The 19,849-nt window shown below is 39.7% G+C and overlaps 2 protein-coding genes across 21 annotated transcripts; both read left to right on the forward strand.

Moving 5' to 3' along the window:
* The first annotated feature begins 5,861 nt into the window (after window positions 1–5,861).
* LOC147939966 (uncharacterized) lies at window positions 5,862–7,871 on the forward strand. Its single transcript, XM_087461098.1, has 5 exons — window positions 5,862–6,032; window positions 6,098–6,238; window positions 6,690–7,022; window positions 7,119–7,275; window positions 7,414–7,871. Exons 1-5 carry the CDS (start codon window positions 5,862–5,864, stop codon window positions 7,869–7,871), a joined length of 1,260 nt encoding a protein of 419 aa, XP_087317224.1.
* A 379-nt stretch (window positions 7,872–8,250) lies between these two features.
* LOC104709493 (uncharacterized) lies at window positions 8,251–19,795 on the forward strand. Of its 20 annotated transcripts, none has more exons than XM_087463387.1 (44): window positions 8,251–8,572; window positions 8,861–9,046; window positions 9,314–9,403; window positions 9,700–9,770; window positions 9,888–10,043; window positions 10,317–10,434; window positions 10,540–10,595; window positions 10,690–10,744; window positions 10,836–10,892; window positions 11,017–11,118; window positions 11,267–11,347; window positions 11,466–11,518; window positions 11,795–11,864; window positions 12,111–12,174; window positions 12,302–12,450; window positions 12,558–12,685; window positions 12,768–12,825; window positions 12,988–13,085; window positions 13,177–13,261; window positions 13,429–13,494; window positions 13,565–13,624; window positions 13,777–13,863; window positions 14,046–14,232; window positions 14,349–14,392; window positions 14,478–14,606; window positions 14,719–14,850; window positions 14,947–14,999; window positions 15,094–15,142; window positions 15,248–15,306; window positions 15,428–15,567; window positions 15,670–15,833; window positions 15,931–16,059; window positions 16,126–16,211; window positions 16,359–16,474; window positions 16,558–16,670; window positions 16,769–16,892; window positions 17,061–17,182; window positions 17,294–17,441; window positions 17,545–17,719; window positions 18,050–18,374; window positions 18,463–18,602; window positions 18,918–19,036; window positions 19,115–19,316; window positions 19,485–19,795. In XM_087463387.1, exons 1-44 carry the CDS (start codon window positions 8,468–8,470, stop codon window positions 19,570–19,572), a joined length of 4,839 nt encoding a protein of 1,612 aa, XP_087319513.1. In that variant the 5' UTR covers window positions 8,251–8,467; the 3' UTR covers window positions 19,573–19,795. The 20 variants fall into 20 exon arrangements, with proteins under 20 accessions (XP_087319513.1, XP_087319512.1, XP_087319510.1 ...); XM_087463386.1 differs by having other exon boundaries at window positions 8,252–8,572; window positions 13,174–13,261; XM_087463384.1 differs by having other exon boundaries at window positions 8,256–8,572; window positions 13,174–13,261; window positions 18,912–19,036.
* The last annotated feature ends 54 nt before the right edge of the window (window positions 19,796–19,849 follow it).

The following is a 19,849-nucleotide window of genomic DNA, read 5'->3' on the forward strand; positions in this document are numbered from 1 at the left end:
ACTGGTATAACTAGGTAAAACTGGTTTTGTTGTAGGAATTGGAGGAGGAAACAGAAGCGATGCAACCTTTAGGAACACGCGTTGTGGAATCGGAGGAGGAAACAGAAGCGAATGTGGATGCTCCTTCTTCGTTGTAAATGGTGTACCAATCTGTTATAGTCTGAGGGAACACGCGTTGATGTCTGGATTAGACTGTCGTAGCTTTCCACTTCATTATAAGCAAGCCGACAGTAATGTCTTGAAAATGAAGTATTTTGCAAATAAAAAAAGGTTAGACTTGAAAACGTGAAAAAAATCTAGAGGAAATGGAACCAGATCGTTCTCGTGATAGGTTGAAGATGGCGGTCCTCTTCTTTCTAGCAAGCATCATTGTAGGCCAGAAAAAAGACTCGGGAAAAGATGCTATGGGTGTGGATGATTTTTGTCTAAGAGTGGTGAATGATTTCAAATTTTGTAAAACTTTTTCTTGGGGCAGATTATCATTTGATCACATGCTAAAATCGATTTCCCATACAATGAGCCGTTTTGGAGGGGTTGTGAAGAAAGAGGGGGCGTTATGGCCTGTTCCAGGTTTATGTATTCCTTTGGAGGTGAGTTAGTTTTAAACTTTGAAGTCTTTTTTGTTGTTGATATTTCTTATAATTAAAGCTGATTTTAGCTATATGTGGATTGTGTAGTTTTTACTATTTGAGGCAATTCCAAATTTGGGGAACCACTACATTGAAGAAATTCCTGATGCGGATGAAAACTGTCCTAGGATGTGCAGGAGAATGTTTAAGAAAACTAGGCAAAAAGGGTTTCCTCTTCAGGAAATAACTGATAAATTTGGTACAACAACGGTTAGTTATCCTAACAACTGAAAATCAGTTACTTATCCTTTGTATAAATTGGTTTGTTATGTATCTAAAGTTAATCGTGTACACAGGAAATTGCTAGGTGATGCCATCTATTGATGAAGAAATTCCTCTTCTCAATGGAATCATGGAAGAAGTTGACGAAGACGATATCCATGATGTCGTTGTTGCTAGTTGGATGTGGCGTCTTCGTAGAGGATTATTTGTATTATTTGAGGAGATGTACACAACAGATGTGGCTTCTCGGTTAGGACAAAACAATGCGAATGTGGTGATCGAGGAAGTAGACTCCATTGAACATCCAAGAGTAGATACTATTGAATTGGTGGATCTTCTAAACACAATGAAGCAGAATATGAAAATTCAGTTCAATAACATTTTGGCCAAGATTGATGGGCTTGAAAAAAGGATAGAACCGTTGGAAGAATATGTGAAGGAGGAAAAGAAATCAAAGGTAAGAGACTCTAGTAATACTTGGTAATACTAGAGTATAAGATGTTAACTATATTTGGTTTCATGGTAGGCACCTGCAGATGAAGATGATGAACTCCCTGTCGATCCACCAAACAAGCAACCGAGTACTTCGGAAGTAGCAGAACGGAGAGAGAAGAAGAAGAGGAATGTCGTAGACAACATTGACACCCGAATCACCACAAGATCCAAGACTAGTAAACCTATGTAAAACTATGTGATTTTCCTGGATTTGCCATCTATTACTAGTAAAACTATGTTATTTTCCTGGATTTGCCATCGTATTACCACTTCGTATCTTTCAAAACAGAACCATTCAACAAAAGAATTCATAGAAAAAGATAGAACAATCTTCCTTCCTTAAGGAACATCAGTCAACAAGAGAATTCATAGAAAAAAATAAAGGACATCAACAAGTTCTAAGCCAACCAACAAACATAATATCCATCATAACACAATTTTTCAAGGACATCGACTCGACAAGAACATTGAACATTATAGACAGTAACAGAGAAGGCAAATCTTTTTTCAACCTTAGCACAAACCAGACAAGAACATTGAACATCATAGACAGTAACCTAGACTAGAGGCTAGAGCTTACAAATCTTTTTTTTTTCAACCTTGAACAACAAAGGCAAAGATTACAAATCTAAATTTAAGATTAACAAAACACCCGAAGAAAGAAGTGATAAATGATAAAAATAGTTAAACTAATAATCGATTAAGTGGGCTATAGAAAGAGAGAAATGAAACAGATCGAAAACATACCTCTGAATATTGGTTTCTCGACAACGTAGACGGCAGTGACGAAGAGAGATTATTTAGGGATTCCAGTTTTCTGTATTAGGGTAGACAGGGGTACAATGGTATATAAGAGATGACAAAGATGTACGTAGTCGTACGGGAACAAGGCTGAGTCGAGAAAGACAAAAATCCAAAGCAATTGCAGGCTGTCAAAAGTGATGATTCATCACAGGTGAAGGTTCGGGAAGAACTACAGATAGAGTTTCGGGTTCTCGAGTACCCATTCGGTTCTTGGGTAATAACCGGAACCGGCCCGATACTCACGAATATAGAAAATAATTATCCATCGGTTATTTTGGCAATAACCAAACTCGAACCGAATTGGTTATTTCGGGTCGGTTCCGGTTCGGGTAAATGGATACAATGTTTTTTGCCTAGGGCTAGTTCATACCAACAGAATTTTGGTCCACTATGGGCACTGTGGGCACTGTTGGCACTATGGGCACTTGCTCAGGCTGAGGCTCTGAAGGGATGACATTCACAAACAACATATATCTTCGCTTCTCATAATTAATGGAGTCTAGATAAACATTAACATCCTCATCATCATTAAGCTCACAATGTTCCAATGTTTCTACCTGTAGTGGCTTGTAGCTCAACTACAACTGAATGTTACTTTCAACAAACCCAAACTTCTTGTATATCCTTGCTTTTAACATCAACAATGTTATATTTCTCTTGAACATTATACTATACATGCGACCTTTAAATTTAAAATGTAGGATGATGTTCTCGTACATTGTATCCTGCCAAACCAACCAATATAAAAAATCTAAATTAGTACTACTACTAGTTTTACTAGTTGTATTACATGAATCAGTATTACTAGCTTTACTAAACATACCAGTATTACTAGTTTCACCACATTCTCTCTCTCTCCTCCTATCAAAATCGAATCGAATGGTAAACGAGTTCTAATCTAATCTCCATAATTCACTGAAATCCAAAGCCAAATCCCTTTCTTATCTAATAGATAGCTCAATCGACCCATAAACCTTTGTAAAAAATCCAATGTGCTAAGCTTTCTTCAATCAAAATCCAATTGAATTTCTAAATTTACAAATCAAAAACAAATTCAACCAAAAGTTACTCTAATGTGAAGAAAAGTAATTTAATTCAACACGAGCTGGTGAAGAACGACAGCAATAGGAGCTCTGACGACGGACGATTTATCGGCGGCTGGGTTGAGAGGTCGGGTCTCTCGGGTCGAAAGAGAAGCTCGATTATTGTTGTTTTAAAAAAAATAATAATAATAATCAAAATCATAAAATGAAGAAGGATAAAATCGTCTCACCACCACTTATTAAAAAAGGAGGAGATATGAAGAATAGAGAGAAAGATAGGAGATTTGCCAAAAAAATTTAGGGACTTTTGAGATCACTCATTTGATTCGAGTATCTCTAGTGTTGAGAAAATCACTTCGAATTGACTCGACCATAATCATTATGGAGAACCGAATTGAACCAAAACAACCATACTTATTAACCAAATTAATTAACCATAATTATTATCCTTCTAAGACCGTCATTGGGCACTGCTTCAATCCCCAACAACAGGATATGAAGTCGTTGTTGCTTATGATGCCAAGGATTTGGCAGGTTGAGGGGAAGGTGGCGGTGCAGATTTGGGTTCGGGAAAATTTTAGTTCGACTTCGAGGAGGAGTCGGATATTGTTGAAGTCTTGAAGAAGGAACCTTTTCACTTTGATCTTGGATGGTGTCTCTCGTCAGGTGGACTACGGTGGTGGATCCAGCTTTTCCCTCGTCCCTGAAGTTTTGGATTCGGGTGACTGATGTGCCTATCCAGTCCCCGGTAGTGCCTACTTTTCGTGATATCGGGTCTGCTTTGGGCATTGTCAAAGATGTGGATATTGATAGAGGGCGTGTGCAGGTTACTCTTGATGGTCTCAAGCCGATTTTTTTTTAGACAGATATTGAGTTTTACAATGGTGAGATCACGGTGGTCGAGCTTCAGTATGAGCGTTTATATGGCTGGTGCAAATTTTGCTTCAGTTTGTGTCATGATGAGTTCGTATGTCCAATAAGGGAGCTACGGTTGCTGTTGGTCGGGTCAGCTCAGAGGTTGGTCAAGATAATGGGCAGTTGTTGAGCTATAAGGGGCCGGTTCTGGCTGAATCCAAGAGGGGAACTGGTTTCAACAAGGGCGGTTCTAAGGGTTCACATTACGGAGGCGGTAAGCCCCGCCATGAGCAGGTTGTTCGCAGTTCGGGGAGTTCTGGTTCGAGGGCTTCTCAGGCAGCTCGTACCAGACAAGGTGCTTCTAAGGATCCTATGAGGCAACGTTGGATACTGCTCCTGCTCCTACAACGGAATCCATGGGTTTGGTTCCTTCGGAGACATGGCATTCAGAGCGGCAGTATAGGCAGCAAAAGAGGGCTTAGAAGGCGTTGTTCCAGGATGGTAGTGGTGGAGTTGGGTCTACGGGGCTGTTGCAGGCGATGATGATGTTGCCGAGGAGGGACAAATTTTGGTCAGTCCTTCAGCGAGAGTAGTGGAGAAGACCGTGTCCTCGTCAATAGGCACGGTTGGTGTTGCCTCAGTGGGGACTATTAGGCTTTAGGGTACAAAGGATATAGTGCAGGATGTGGATCGGTGTTCTCTTCAGGATAAATAGCAGGTTAAGCAGCAGGGGTTGGTTATTGAGCAGCAGGGGGACAGATCTCTAAAGGGTGTCGTCTCTTTGGTTTCCTCTGGGGGTTCGGATACGTCTTTGCTGGTTGGAGAGGGTTTGGGTAGGGTCATGGATCTGATGGGATTAGATGAGGTGGCTGAGCAAGATGTAAGCATAGATGGTGTTGGTGGGGATTTGGATGGGGATCAGGTGGATGGTGACATTTCGGAGGAGGACATGGAGTGTGATGATGGTGATCTTGGTGAGGGAAGGCTCGAGGAATCACTTAAGCTGGCTCCGGGTGACAAAGGTCGAAGGGGGAAAGGTCTTATGCTGCGTGGGGTCAGTGCAAGGAAGCGTAACACATAGATGCTCTTGTCCCCACGGAAGCGTCCTACTCACGGGACGGGGAAAGGAGAACCCGAACACGTCTCAAAGGCCCATGAAGGGGTGAAGGGGGGGCCCAGGTGGGAGAAAGCCACCAAAACCAAAATTTGTTAAATGAATGTATTAAGTTGGAATTTTCAGGGACTTGGTAATAAGACCACTATAGGGAACCTTAGGGATCTCTGGAATAAACATAGGCCAGATTTTTTATTTCTTATGGAAACAAAACAATCTTTTTCTCGTTTGGAAAAATTTGTAGGACATTTTGGCTATCATAATTTAATAACAATGGACCCGTGGGATGTAGCGGGGGTTTGGCTTTGTTTTATAATTAAGAGGCTTTCAATGTTTCAATTTTATTGGAGACTAACAAAATGATTGATGTTGAAGCAGTTTATAAGGGACGTGTCATACATTTAACCTTTGTCTATGGTGACCCAGTCCCTAAACACCGGGATATGGTTTAGGAACGGTTGTTACGGATTAGTACAAATCGGTCAACTCCTTGGTTAATTATTGGCAATCTAAATGAATTAACTGGAAATCATGAGAAACGAGGAGGGAAGCTACGTCCTGCATCTTCTTTTATCTCTTTCAACGGGTTGATTCGAGATTGTGGTTTTTTGGAATTTCCCTATTTGGGGGATTGTCTGTCCTGGCGGGTTTGGCAGGATAAGAAACCTATACGGTGTCGGTTGGATAGAGCTTTAGGGAATGAGGATTGGCAAGGTCCTTATTGACGGTCAACCTAATGGTCAGATTGTCCTGGAGAGGGGTTTACGGCAGGGAGACCCGCTTTCCCCTTACTTGTTTATTTTATGTACGGAGGTTCTGACTGCTAATATTCGGAAGGTGGAGGCCGATAAGCGGATCACAGGCATTAAGGTGGCAAACAAGTGCCCGCCAATAACACATTTGTTGTTTGCGATGATAGTCTATTCTTTTGTAAGGCGGATAAGGAGCAATGTGGTGTGGTTTTGGATATCCTTAAGCAATATGAGGGTGTCTCGGGACAACAGATAAATTTTGCGAAATCTTCGATTCAGTTCGGTCACACTGTTGATGATCGGGTCCGGTCGGAGATGCAGGGGGTCCTTGGGATAACAAACTTGGGTGGTATGGGGTCGTATTTATGGATTCCTGAGAGTTTGGGAGGGTCTAAAACAAATGTTTTTTCTTATGTTAGAGACCGACTACAGAGCCGGACAACGGGCTGGTCGGCCAAACTGTTGTCCAGAGGGGGTAAGGAGGTGATGAGTAAGTCTGTTGCAACGGCTGTCCCAACATTTGTGATGTCTTGTTATCGTTTACAAAAACAATAACAACCAAACTTACTAGTGCAGTGGCGAAGTTTTGGTGGAGTTCTAATGGCCAGTCAGGGGGTATGCATTGGATCGCCTGGGAGAAGCTTTGTTGTAGCAAGCAAATGGGTGGTTTGGGTTTCAGGAATGTTGATGATTTTAACACGGCTCTGTTGGCTAAACAATTATGGCGACTGATTGAGGTTCCAAACTCACTGTTTGCCAGGGTTTTCAAAAGTAGATATTACCGGAATTCCACTCCCATGGATCCAATACGGTCCTACTCTCCTTCCTATGGGTGGAGAAGTATCGTATATGCTCAATCTTTGGTAAACAAGGGCTTATTAAACGGGTTGGCTCAGGAGACACCATTTCTATATGGACTGATCCCTGGGTTCCAACTCAATTCCCAAGACCAACTTTAAGTAACGGTCCTTCTAAGGACCCAACTCTCCGATTGACTCAGTTCATGGATTCTCAGTCGAATACTTGGTGTACAGATCGGCTCATTGAGCACTTTGATCCTGTGGAAATCGCCTTGATAGAGGCTATTCCCTTCAGTAGCCTCTCGATGGCAAATTCTTTAGGGTGTAACTTTACAAAATCTGGTAAATATACGGTTAAGTCAGGATATGAAACAACACGTCTGGGTATTTCTAACACATTCTAGGCTCTTGGGTGTGGCCCAGAGATTACCCCTCTTCTGGCTAGGGTTTGGCAGGTTCAACATCCACCAAAAATTAAACATTTCATGTGGCAAGTTTTAACGGGGAGTATTTCGGTTTCTGCTAATTTGATAAGGCAGGGTATAGATTGTGATGTTGGATGTATGAGGTGTGGGGCGGATGTGGAGACTATTAATCATGCTATTTTTGAGTGTCCGCTAGCCCGTTAGGTTTGGGCTTTGGCCCATGTACCTAGAGGGCCTCTCTATTTTCCAACGGAATCCATTTATGCTAATGTAGGTCACTTTCTAGGTTCTACGAATCGGGGTTCCCAGGTAGAGACTTTTCCTTGGCTAATGTGGTATATCTGGAAAGCGCGAAATGCCCGTGTGTTTGAGAATCAGACGGAACGTCCAGATGATATTGTGTGCATGGTGCAAAGGGAAGCGTCCTCCTGGCTGCAAGCCCAGGTGGAAGACGAGGTTGAGGAGGTTCCCTCCTCTCCTCAGGTTCCTTCTGTTCGGTTACAAGGGCATATCTCTCCCCTTTCTCTAGTTTACTCTGGCTATCGATGCTTTGTTGATTGCTCTTGGAAAGAGACTGATGCTTTTGCAGGTGCAAGATGGTTTTGTACTTCTTCGCAAGGATCATCACTTATTCTAGGAGCTACCAATTACCGACGCAGTCTATCTTTGTTACACGCAGAAGTGGAAGCTTTCAGCTGGGCGATTCGGTGCATGATTGGCCACGATTTCTGAGATGTGGCTTTCTTTACAGACATATCGAATTTGGTGAAGATGATGTCTTCCCCTCACGACTGGCCGGCCTTTGCAACATATTTGGATGGAATCAAGTCGGATCGAGAGGAGTTTTCTTTTTTCTCTTTATTTTATATTTCTCTTAATGCAAATATAAAAGCAGATTTTTTGGCACGCTAAGCACGCTTATCTCCACATCATGTTTTATTTATAAACAACTTTTCTTCAAACTGACTCATATGAACTGATTCTTTTGTTGACAAAATATATATATATATATATATATATATATATATTAACCAAATTAATTTTAGATTTGAAGACACGTGAGATGCGCGTGCTAAGATACACAGCTATAATCTGAGTTTTTTTTTTTTTTTTTTTTTTTTTTTTTTTTTTTTTTTTTTTTTTTTTCTATCGCAAAGATCTTTTTGGTTACATTGGATTTCCACTTTTTTGCTTTCTTCTCAGTTCGTCACGATCGGAGCATTTTTTTGTGTGTCCGATCTCAAATGCCCAACTCCTCGATTCAGCTATTTCCCTGGTAGCATCGAAGTTGCTCTCTTCCACAAATCTCGAGAAGTAACAAAAAAAAAATGGCTTTGGTGGCGGCTTTGGAGGCGGATCTCCGAGCTCTCTCCGCCGAGGCGCGGCGGAGGTATCCCGCCGTGAAAGATGGAGCGGAGCACGCAATCTTGAAGGTTAGTAATGTACAACTGTACCGTCCGAGCTCTGTTACCAATTACGCTTTTCAATTGAGTCTCTTAAGATTGAATTCATTGTCTGATTGATCAAGTGAAGAGTGATTGACTGCCAAAGCATGAATTGTTGAGCTATATCACTTGAGAGACATCTCTGTTTTCATGTCACTTGGGGTTAAATTACTGAATATGAGGAATTGATGGGCATTTTATATTCTTGAAATCGTTGTTGGAATGTTTCTGATGAATTGAATTGTAAGTTCCTTATAGTATAATCTTTATTTTCAGCTTCGGTCGTCATCAAGTGCCAGTGATCTCTCAAGTAATGAAGACATTCTTCGGATCTTTCTGAAGGCGTGTGGAGTCAGGAATACAAAACTTAGTGTTATAGGACTTTCGTGCTTGCAGAAGCTTATATCTCATGATGCTGTTGAACCTTCATCTCTAAAGGAGATACTTTATACCTTGAAAGATGTAAGTGAAAGTTTCTCTAACTTCTTTATATAATTTGTTCTGTAATGCAACACAAAGACTTTGAAGTTACCTGAGGATTGAGATTCATCTCTTGCATTTTCTAGTTATCGTAGATACCTTGTGACAGCCTTAAGTCTTTCTGGTACATTAATTTCTGCTAGAGTCATTCTTGTTTCTTCTTCTTTTTTTTTTCGTTGTTGGTAAAGGCGAAACCGACTTTACATTTCTTGCAAAGCGCTACCTAACTTGGTATTTCCTTACTTGCAGCATTCAGAAATGGCAGAAGAAAATATCCAACTAAAGACTCTACAAACTATTCTAATAATATTTCAGTCACGACTACATCCAGAAACCGAGGTGATTACAAAAAGCTTGGTCTAGTAAGAATGGAAATCTAGCAGTGCTGGTAGACTAAATTATATAGTCAGCCAAACATCAGTCCTGATCCTGGTCATTGACATAAGCAGAAGTTAAATGGTTTTAGACATATAACAATGGAATGCAGATGTCAGGAAAATTGATTTTTTGGAGTGACCCATTAATCAAAACCAGTAAACCAAACTGTCTTGTGCTAGTGAAAAATTAAATCTCCATGGATCTGCTTCTTTGTGGCTTTGCTATTCGTGAGGCTTAAGCGTCTTTCTTTATTCCAGGATAATATGGTCCTAGGACTAAGTATCTGTCTCAGGCTTCTTGATAATAACCGATCTCCTAGTGTTTACAAGTAAGTTGCTTTTATTTTTCTATTTCTCCTAAGGTATTTTTTTTCTTTTGCCTTTTCTTTTTGTTACTTTTTTCAAAATCAATATCCATGATTTGGATTTTTTTTTTGGGTCTCCAGTACGGCTGCAGCTACCTTCAGGCAAGCAGTTGCCTTGATTTTTGATCAAGTGCTTTTGGCTGAGTCCCTTCCTATGCCTAAATATGGTTCTAGCAGCCAAACAGCAAGGACTGGCTCTGTTGCTGGAGATTTGAGTCAGAATATCAATAACTCAGAGTACGTCAGTCCTTATTATTTCTGTCTGACTTACTCTTGTATCTTATTCTTTGCACTGTCTTTACTGTGTAGATATATTTATTTTTGCTTTTGTGGAATTTTGGTTATTTATATACACAAGTGGGGAATAGAAATTCTATATGCTGGTTGGTTTGTGCTTTTCCTGATAAAATAAAAGACATAGGCTCTCCATAGAACTCATGGCTATTCAATTGGAACCTTTGGTATTGGGTATTACAGTTGTTTGATATACTAACAGACATATGAAAGCAGGCCCTTGGAAAAGGATGCTACCTGTGGTCGATTGACTACAAGAGACACACTGAGTGAAACTGGAAAACTTGGTCTGCGGTTGCTTGAGGACCTGACAGCCTCAGCTGCAGGTGGATCTGTATGTGTTAATTCACTATATTTATTCTGATAATGTATCTTTTCTCCAAATAAGTGTCGTTAAAGGAAATTTTTCTGAGTTAATTGTTATATTCATGCTTTACAGGCAGCTTGGTTGCATGTTGCTTCTCTTCCAAGGACCTTTTCCCTCGAGCTAATTGAGTGAGTTGGCAAGTGTTATTAAAAATGTAATTGCACATGTTCGAATGACTGAAAATCATGTTTCAAATGCACGAGTTCTCAATTTACTTTGCAGGTTTGTTTTGTCAAACTATATATCAGTTTTTAAGATACTACTTCCCTACGAACAGGTAATGCTATGCTCTTTCCAAATGCACATGTTTTCCATCCTTCCATTAGCATGATGGCCTTACTGTAAAAGCTTACCTAATTTTTCATCAGGTTTTGCGACACCAAATCTGTTCCCTTCTGATGACATCACTTCGGACCAGTTCAGAGGTAAAACCATACCTCACTGCCTTTTGTATATTCGTATACTTCCACGTGATCTGAAAAAAAAAATGGATGTATTAAAGCATGTCTAAATGTATTTACTCATAAAATTAAGTTTGTTACTGCCCAGCTCGAGGGAGAAATGGTTGAACCTTATTTTCGCCGGTTAGTGCTGCGGTCAGTTGCTCATATTATTCGACTGTATAGCTCGTCTCTCATTACAGAATGCGAGGTACAGTATGCACAAGTTTACATGTTCTCTGTTAACTTTTGTACTATTGACTGCAAAGGAACAAACACATAAAACATGTTGTCTTGTTGACTATGATATTTGCAAGTTTTCTTTACTGATGTGCGTCCATTCTTTTCTGCCTGCTCAGGTGTTCCTAAGTATGCTCGTGAAAGCTACATTTTTAGATTTGCCACTGTGGCATCGCATTCTCGTTCTTGAGATTTTGAGGGTAATCATTACATTCCATTATTACTACTTTCACGTGTATGTTTGATAGTACAAGAGTTTGTGTTTAATTTCTTTTCTATTCACATTTCTAAGATCTCTTGTGTATGTGCATTAAATAGGGGTTTTGTGTTGAGGCAAGAACGTTACGGATTCTTTTCCAGAACTTTGATATGTAAGGCTAGTGACTTCTATTTATCCTTGTGATGCACTTAATAATGCAAATTAAGGAGATTAATCTACTGTGTTGTTCTTTCTTCATACTGTGCAGTGGATAATTTTCTAAATTTTAAGAGTTTTTCTCGTGATTCTACCCACTTTTACTGTGAAGCTTCGTTTAAGATCGTAATGCTATGTCTTATAATCACTTTACTATAGAAGTTCTCTCTTAGTCCTGATTTTTCTCTGATTATGTTGCTTATGTGATCTAATGATAAATCTGTCTTTCAAGGCACCCCAAAAACACAAATGTTGTGGAGAGCATGGTTAAAGCGCTTGCTCGAGTTGTTTCTAGCATACAGGTGGGTTTGTAGGGCAAGTTTCCCATAATGTGTTCTGTAGTCAAGATTAGTCACTATTTTTATTTGTTTACCAGTTGGTTTTAAATTTAGCATTTAGTTTTACTAATTTTGTGCACCAGGAAAGATTGTTTTGGGAGAACTTTAGGAACTATTAAGTGGCTTATTTAGCTTAAGAATTGACATCTAATAACAGGAGTAAATATTTGGAGCATGACTTAATTTTCGAATTGGTTTTCTTGAAAGTAGTTTCAGGAGACAAGTGAGGAAAGTCTAGCAGCTGTTGCCGGGATGTTTAGTAGCAAAGCTAAAGGTAATTAATTATTTTGATACTATGATGATTATTCATTACCTTTAAGGACCTCAGATTAAGATGAATTTTTACTCCATTCTGATGAAAGATGTCATTAAATATTTCCCCAATTTCCCCAATGCTATAGGAATTGAATGGATTCTTGACAATGATGCTTCCAGTGCGGCTGTTCTCGTTGCGAGTGAAGCTCATGCAATAACTTTGGCAATTGAAGGCTTACTTGGAGTTGTCTTTACAGTCGCCACGTTGACAGATGAAGCAGTAGACGTTGGGGAGGTATTTAATGCAGGGTTCTCCTCTGCCATTATGCCTATGCCATATTCTTGCTACTCTTTGCCCGGTTGTCTCTTATCTTTCATAACTTTCCTTGTTCAAACCTCCAGCTTGAATCTCCCAGATACGAGCATCTTCCTTCATCTGATTATGTTGGGAAAACCTCACATCTCTGTATCTCAATGGTAGATTCATTGTGGTTGACTATACTTGATGCATTTTCCCTTATACTATCAAGGTATATAGCCCTTTTCCAGACTATACATTGATTGTGATGAGGCGAGCACTGAGGACTTTGTTTGTTCTAAATTTTCTTGAAGGTCACAAGGAGAGGCAATCGTATTGGAGATACTGAAAGGATATCAAGCATTCACCCAGGTAAATGTGAACCAGATGGAAGTATCTATTTGTGCTGTGGCTGCTAATTGGTGATCCTTAAAAATAAAGTTTCCTTGTTCTACACTTTTTACATTGCCAGTTAAGCTTATGTTGTCGACCTATTCAGAAGAATTGATGAGTATACTTAAATATATCTCTCAGGCATGTGGCGTTCTTCATGCTGTAGAACCCTTGAACTCCTTTCTTGCATCGCTTTGTAAATTTACAATCGTTTTGCCAACTGATGCAGAAAGGAAAAGGTATCTTGAAAATTTTGCTATTTATCATGTCAAAGATCCTCAATTAATGCAAGCCTGTTAATTTTTGGTATTTAATTTGTGGTTTCAGCAGCGTCGTACAGTCTCCTGTGTCCAAACGTTCTGAAGCACAGGTTGATCAGAAAGATGTCATTGTCCTGACACCCAAGAATGTTCAGGTATTTAATTCAGTATTCTTTATTAATGTCTCATTCAGTATTCTTAAACGTTCCTGTTAATGTCTCATTCTTTCGAAAAAACAAAATCTTCTTTGCCGCTTATCCATTAATAATTAGTTCGTTAAACGTGTTTGGCTGACCTAGGACCGTTTTTGATTATTTTTCAGGCATTGAGAACACTCTTCAACATCGCTCATAGGTTGCATAACGTGTTGGGCCCATCATGGGTGTTGGTGAGTGTTTTGCTTCAAGTATGTTCAAGTAATCTATCTCATGATAACGAGAAATCCTAAACGAATACAGGTCCTTGAAACTCTGGCAGCCCTAGATCGAGCTATTCATTCTCCTCATGCAACCACCCAGGTAAATTTGGCAAAACCCCATGTAGGATTTTATGGCTATAGCTTGATTTTTATTGTAGTTAGTCTATCACAGTATCATTTTATCTTACTCTCTGATGTGTAAATACTCTTATGAATCTTCTAGGGAAGTATAACATTATTTTGTACTTTTAGGAGGTCACAACTGCAGTCCCAAAGCTTACCAGAGAGCCTTCTAGGCAGTACGCCGATTTTAGCATTCTCTCTTCTTTAAATTCTCAGGTAAGCCAGATCAATTTTCTTCTATAATCTATGCCCTTGGATTTCTCTTGTTAATGTCTTCTTGTTGAGATTTCAATGGCTAGAGCTACATAAGGCTCCTTGTTGATGTTTTCGGTAGTTTGTATGGGGTTAGCTAAATTCTGCAATTTCTGGTTCTTGACTCATTGCTTTCATCTTCCTAGCTGTTTGAGAGCTCGGCGCTGATGCAAGTGTCTTCTGTTAAATCACTTCTTTCTGCACTCCATATGTTATCCCATCAATCCATGACAGAAACTTCGGGCAGTGTTTCATCAGCTTCAAGTAAACAAATTGGGAGCATCAGTTTTTCGGTGGACAGAATGATTTCTATACTCGTAAATAATCTTCACAGTATGTTCTGACATCTTCAGAGTATAGTCTTTGTTTTCCATGCTGTCGCCTTGTCTATTTGTCCAGTCTCTGGATTATTTTTATATTGGTCATTCTGATTTATCTTCGTATGACAGGGGTGGAACCACTATGGGACCAAGTGGTTGGCCACTTTCTTGAGGTGACGAGGCATTCATAATTTTGTTTATTTGCAGGATATCTGACATTGTTCTGGGCTTTACTGACACTTCAACTGCATATTACAGCTTGCTGAGCATTCAAATCAGAACTTGAGAAATATGGCGCTTGATGCCCTGGATCAGTCCATATGTTCTGTCTTAGGTTCAGAGCAGTTTGGAGAAGATCCAGCCAGATCAAGAAATGCAACTCTGGATGTGAGATCTCTCTTCACTGTCCTTGTTTAAATTTGAGAGTTTTCCATCTCATGCAAAAAGGATCTAGCTTTGATTTTATCTTTTCCCTTTTTGGTTTTGTTATTCTTCCTAGGTAGAATCAAAGGAAACTCAGTTAAAGTCAGTTGAATGTGCTGTACTATCTTCCCTCAGGGTTCTTTACTTTTCTGCTCAAAAGGCCGATGTTCGAATTGGGTCATTAAAAATTCTCCTTCATATACTTGAGGTATATTATATATACACGATATGAACATTCATCGATCGAGCTTCGTTTACCTTTAATATCTAACGATTTGCTCCTGCATAAATTTTATATCCTCAGAGATGTGGAGAAAAGTTGTATTATAGCTGGCCAAGCATTCTTGACATGTTGAGGTGGGTTTCCTGCTCCCTTCTGGTGTCTTCCACGCATGTAAAATTGGATTTTCCATTCTATATACTTATCCTACTCCTCGTACATTCTCTTAAGGTCTGTTGCAGATGCATCAGAAAAGGATGTGGCGACCCTTGGGTTCCAGGTTAGTAAAGGGTGACTGCCTGTGGATTCAATAAAAGTTTTAGTGTATGACCTTAGTCCATCGCTTACTGATGCCTTGTCACTGATACCTTGTTTGTTCCTCCAGAGTCTCCGGGTTATTATGAGTGATGGACTTCCTACTCTTCCGGAAGACTGTCTCCATGTGTATGATCCTGTTTCAGTTATAATTACTATGCTTCATATTATACCCGTTGATACTTGGTTGTTAGAGATGCAACATATTACTAGTTTTATGAGATGGTGGTTAATGATGTTAATATTTCAGGTGCATAGACGTTACTGGAGCTTATAGTGCACAAAAGACTGATTTGAATATAAGTCTGACAGCCATTGGTCTGTTGTGGACTTTGACTGATTTCGTAGCAAAGGGACTCCACCATGGGTCTCTAGCGGACAAAGGATTTGGTAAATAAGTTTCAAATCCTCGTCTGCACTTCTCACCTCAAGAAGCTCTATATATAAAATATTTAGTAAGCTGAGCTGTTCCTGCCGGATTCAATAATGCAGATTCCACTCCACAGCAAACAAATGGGGAGGACGGGGAAGACCATATGATCAGCAATTCGAACAACTCAGATTATGAAGCTCGAAGACAAGTGGTCAATCATGATAAATTGCTGTTTTTAGTCTTTTCGTTAATTCAGAAACTCGTGGATGACGAGCGACCAGAGGTCTTTTTCATAGACCACCGTTTTATGTTAATTTTTATTTTCTTGGAAAGTTGGTGCCCCATCAAGCTTATTTTTTCATTGCTATCAAATTTTCCAGGTCAGGAATTCAGCTGTGAGGACATTTTTTCAAATATTGGGAAGTCACGGGAACAAACTTTCAAAAAGCATGTGGGAGGATTGTCTATGGAATTATATCTTCCCCATGTTGGATGGCGCCTCTCACAAGGTGAGGAAAGTGATTCGATAAATTCATTTTAGAAGACTCTTCTGACAGGTGAATCTTCGTTTGTAGGCTGCAACATCATCAAAGGACGAATGGCAAGGGAAAGAAATCGGTACTCGAGGAGGGAAAGCAGTGCACATGCTTATACATCATAGGTGACAAAAGGAATTCTCTTTGTGTGGATATCTTCTGCATTGTCCTTCTCTTTCTTATAGTCTTGGATGCCTGAATAGCTCATTTATTTCAAAAGACATTTACCAGTGCCCACCACTGAACCTTGCCATCCATTTTCTGATCTGCAGTCGCAATACAGCCCAGAAGCAATGGGATGAAACATTTGTCCTTGTCCTTGGAGGGATAGCCCGCCTCTTTCGGTCTTATTTTCCTCTTCTTGAAAGCCTACCGAACTTCTGGTCAGGTGAGAGAATTGTGATTTGCCTTGACTGTAGTACTTATTGTTTAGGAGAGGCTGAAACTTTGTGGAACTTTCTACTTCTGTAGGATGGGAGTCTTTGCTTGCTTTTGTTAAGAACAGCATTTTCAATGGGAGCAAAGAGGTATCACTTGCAGCGATAAATTGTCTGCAGACAGCTGTTGTGTCCCACTGTGTCAAGGTAACTGCGCTATATTAAAAATCTATGAGTTACTAAGTTACTATAGACACCGTCATAACTATGTTTCACTCTTAAAACTTTACCCTTTTATGAATCAGGGAAACTTGCAACTCCGATATCTTAATTCGGTACTGGACGTGTATGAGCTTGTTTTCCAGAAGTCATCGAGTTACACAGGCGACACAGCAACCAAGGTGAAACAAGAGATTCTGCATGGTTTAGGTAATTCAGTTTTTTTTTTAATGAAATATCTGCATTTTGGTTGACGAAAATGAACAATTTCAGTAAATAGAAATGCCTGAAACAAAGGTGTTCTTCTTTGCATGACAGAATTTTTGTAACATTTGGATCTTACTCTTTCCGTTTTCTTTCTCGTCCAATGTTTGACAGGTGAACTATACGTGCAATCACTGAAGATGTTTGATGATAAAATGTACATGCAATTGTTGGGAATTGTAGACTTAGCTATAAAACAGGCCATCATAAATAGTGAAAATTTTGAAAGTGAATATGTAAGTCTGTTCTCTCATTATTCATCCTTTACCTTCTTCTTCTTCTTCCTCTCAAGTACTAAGTCTCAAAACTTGGATTCCTGCATCTCATTCTTCCATTGATTATTCAAGGGACATGTACCCCCTGTACTACGTCATGTTTTGGAAATATTGCCCTCTTTGGGTCCTCCTGAGCACCTTTCGTCAATGTGGCTAATTCTGCTAAGAGAGTTTTTGCATTATCTTCCACGGGTTGATTCTGTTCTGCCAAATGAGGAAGGTGAGATTGAGAAAAACAACATAGGTCACTGTGCAAGTAAGTACTTGATGTCAATTTACTCTCAACAAGTCTTTATCTAATATTCTTTTATTATTTCACCCAGGCGGTGAACTATTGGAACATAAAGCTGATGCTTCGTCTGAAACAATTCCAACCACAAGAATTACGACTAATATGTTTGCAGAAAAGCTGATACCTGCCTTGGTAGAGCTTCTCCTTCAAGCTCCTGCAGTTGAAAAGTATATCCTGTTTCCCGAATTCATCCAGAACCTGAGAAGGTAAAATAAACTCTCATTGTATACCGTTTATTGATTCCGATAGGCATTGTGCGAATGGGTTGGCTCTTCTGAACTCAAAGTCTCATAACATGAGTTTCGAAGGGGAATCATCGGTTGTTTGCTTAATCTAGTCAACCCAAACCCCACTTTTCCTCTCTCATGTTCCATGTCCCTGCCCAGAATTGCTAAAATAAAATGTTCTTGAATTTCTGTAGATTGGTTTGAGTTATCAATTTCTGTAGATTGCTTTGAGTTATCATGTCTATTTTCCTTCTGCTGTGTCTGGGAGAAGTGTGTACAAAAAACTTATAGGATCATTTTTATTTTCAGGTGCATGATGACAAGACGAGACAATCCAGATGGTTCACTCTGGAAGGTAGCAGCTGAGGGCTTCAACCGTTTACTTGTTGAAGATGTGAAATTATGTTCTGTGGGTGGTGACACAGACCTAAAAATTAGCAAAACAGCTAGGATACGCATTTGGAAAGAAATAGGAGATGTTTACGATATATTCCTTGTTGGTTATTGTGGACGTGCACTTTCTTCAAATTCTCTCCCTGCTGCAGCACTCAAGGCCAATGAGACCCTTGAGATGGCCTTTTTAAACGGTCTTGGCGATATCATTCTTATGTCGACCGTTGATGCACCTCGAGAAGTGAGTAGCTTGAATTTCATGTAAATCGTTCCCTGTTATCCTAATGTCTGAGTTTTTAATGTGATGTGTCCACTTCTTGAATAAACAGGTCCTGGAGCGGCTTGTTTCAACCCTAGATCGCTGTGCATCACGTACATGCTCATTGCCTGTTGAAACTGTAGAGCTTATGCCTGCCCACTGTAGTAGATTTTCCTTGACATGCTTACAGAAATTGTTTTCCTTGAGCAGGTAATATCGTCTTGAGGGCATATTCTTGATCATAGCCTATTCCTTTAATTTTTATATTGCTTCTTCTGCAAAGACACTAGTATTTCGTACTTTGATAATGTGATAGAGCGTGCTCCTCTAAAAAATCCCTCCTCGACATTAGTTGTGTATTTTGAATCAAACACATATAACAATATGCAGACAAATCATAGAGAGAGACCTCAGGCGCATTGCCATTTCTCTGCAGAAGATTAGAAATGTCCATGAATAGTGATTTGGTACCCATTCTTACACTCATGTTTAACAAACCGATATCATTTACATTTTTAGTTTCAGCTCTGAAACCAAGGAGTGGCACTCCACAAGAGCAGAAGTGAGCAAAATCTCTATCATCACGCTAATGGCCAGATGTGAATTCATTTTGAGTAGATTTTTAATCGACGAGAATAATCTAGGTAAGGGTCACTATTTTGTTTAAATTTTAACATCTTCTTTGCTTCCCATTCGTTAATCTGTGGTTATCTTTTTGGCAGGCAACCGTCCGATCCCAACAGCTAGACTTGAAGAGATTATCTTTATCCTCCAGGAACTTGGCCACCTCAGCATTCATCCTGAGGTTGCATCTGTTCTTCCGTTGCAACCCTACCTGAAAACCATCCTACGTGAAGATAACCGCGACACCCGTGCGCACCTACTTGTCCTTTTTCCCTCCCTGTGCGAGCTTGTGTTGTCAAGGTAATATTGCTTCTTCAGTTGCAGTTTGTCGTTCGAAATAAAAAAGGGTGACAAAATCTCTTTACGGTCACTAAAAACTCAGATTTCAACATCAAATTCAATAGTGGGGAAATTCTGTTACTAAAAGATCCTATCAAATTTTGATTTTGAGAGTTTTGTTTTCACCAGGGAAACGCAGGTGAGGGAGTTGGTGCAAGTTTTACTACGAGCAGTTGCTATGGAGCTAGGCCTAGAAAAGGTTAGTCTATCTAGCTGATGGTAGTAGATTGGAGCTCTAAACTTTCTCTTCTTACGCTAGATTGTTGAGAAAATTTTGGCTCTCGACCACATAGGCTGTATTCTTTGTTTTAGCTTGTACCGAATTTACTCTGTGTGCGGTTTTAACATGGGAGTGTTCTTCAATCTTTCCCGCTGATGTTACAATACGCCATTTCTCGAGATTTTATGTATGTCGGTCCAATAAAGTATTCTTCTGTTAACTGATTCTGAGAACCATGGTTAGATTGTTAACCCTGTCTGGACCAGTCTAACCT

The sequence above is a fragment of the Camelina sativa genome, chromosome 8 (genome assembly GCF_030686135.1).
Source record: "Camelina sativa cultivar CO46 ecotype springtype chromosome 8, ASM3068613v1".
Taxonomy (NCBI): Eukaryota; Viridiplantae; Streptophyta; class Magnoliopsida; order Brassicales; family Brassicaceae; genus Camelina; species Camelina sativa.

Coding starts and splice junctions, on each gene's coding strand:
- LOC147939966 (XM_087461098.1), top strand. CDS start 5,862: ATGAGGATTGGCAAGGTCCTTATTGACGGTCAACCTAATGGTCAGATT. Junction 6,239..6,689: donor TCCGGTCGGAGATGCAGGGG/GTCCTTGGGATA, acceptor TTTCAAAAGTAG/ATATTACCGGAATTCCACTC. Junction 7,023..7,118: donor CCTTCAGTAGCCTCTCGATG/GCAAATTCTTTA, acceptor AACACATTCTAG/GCTCTTGGGTGTGGCCCAGA.
- LOC104709493 (XM_087463381.1), top strand. CDS start 8,468: ATGGCTTTGGTGGCGGCTTTGGAGGCGGATCTCCGAGCTCTCTCCGCC. Junction 12,175..12,301: donor GTTTAGTAGCAAAGCTAAAG/GTAATTAATTAT, acceptor CCAATGCTATAG/GAATTGAATGGATTCTTGAC. Junction 19,317..19,484: donor TGCGAGCTTGTGTTGTCAAG/GTAATATTGCTT, acceptor TGTTTTCACCAG/GGAAACGCAGGTGAGGGAGT.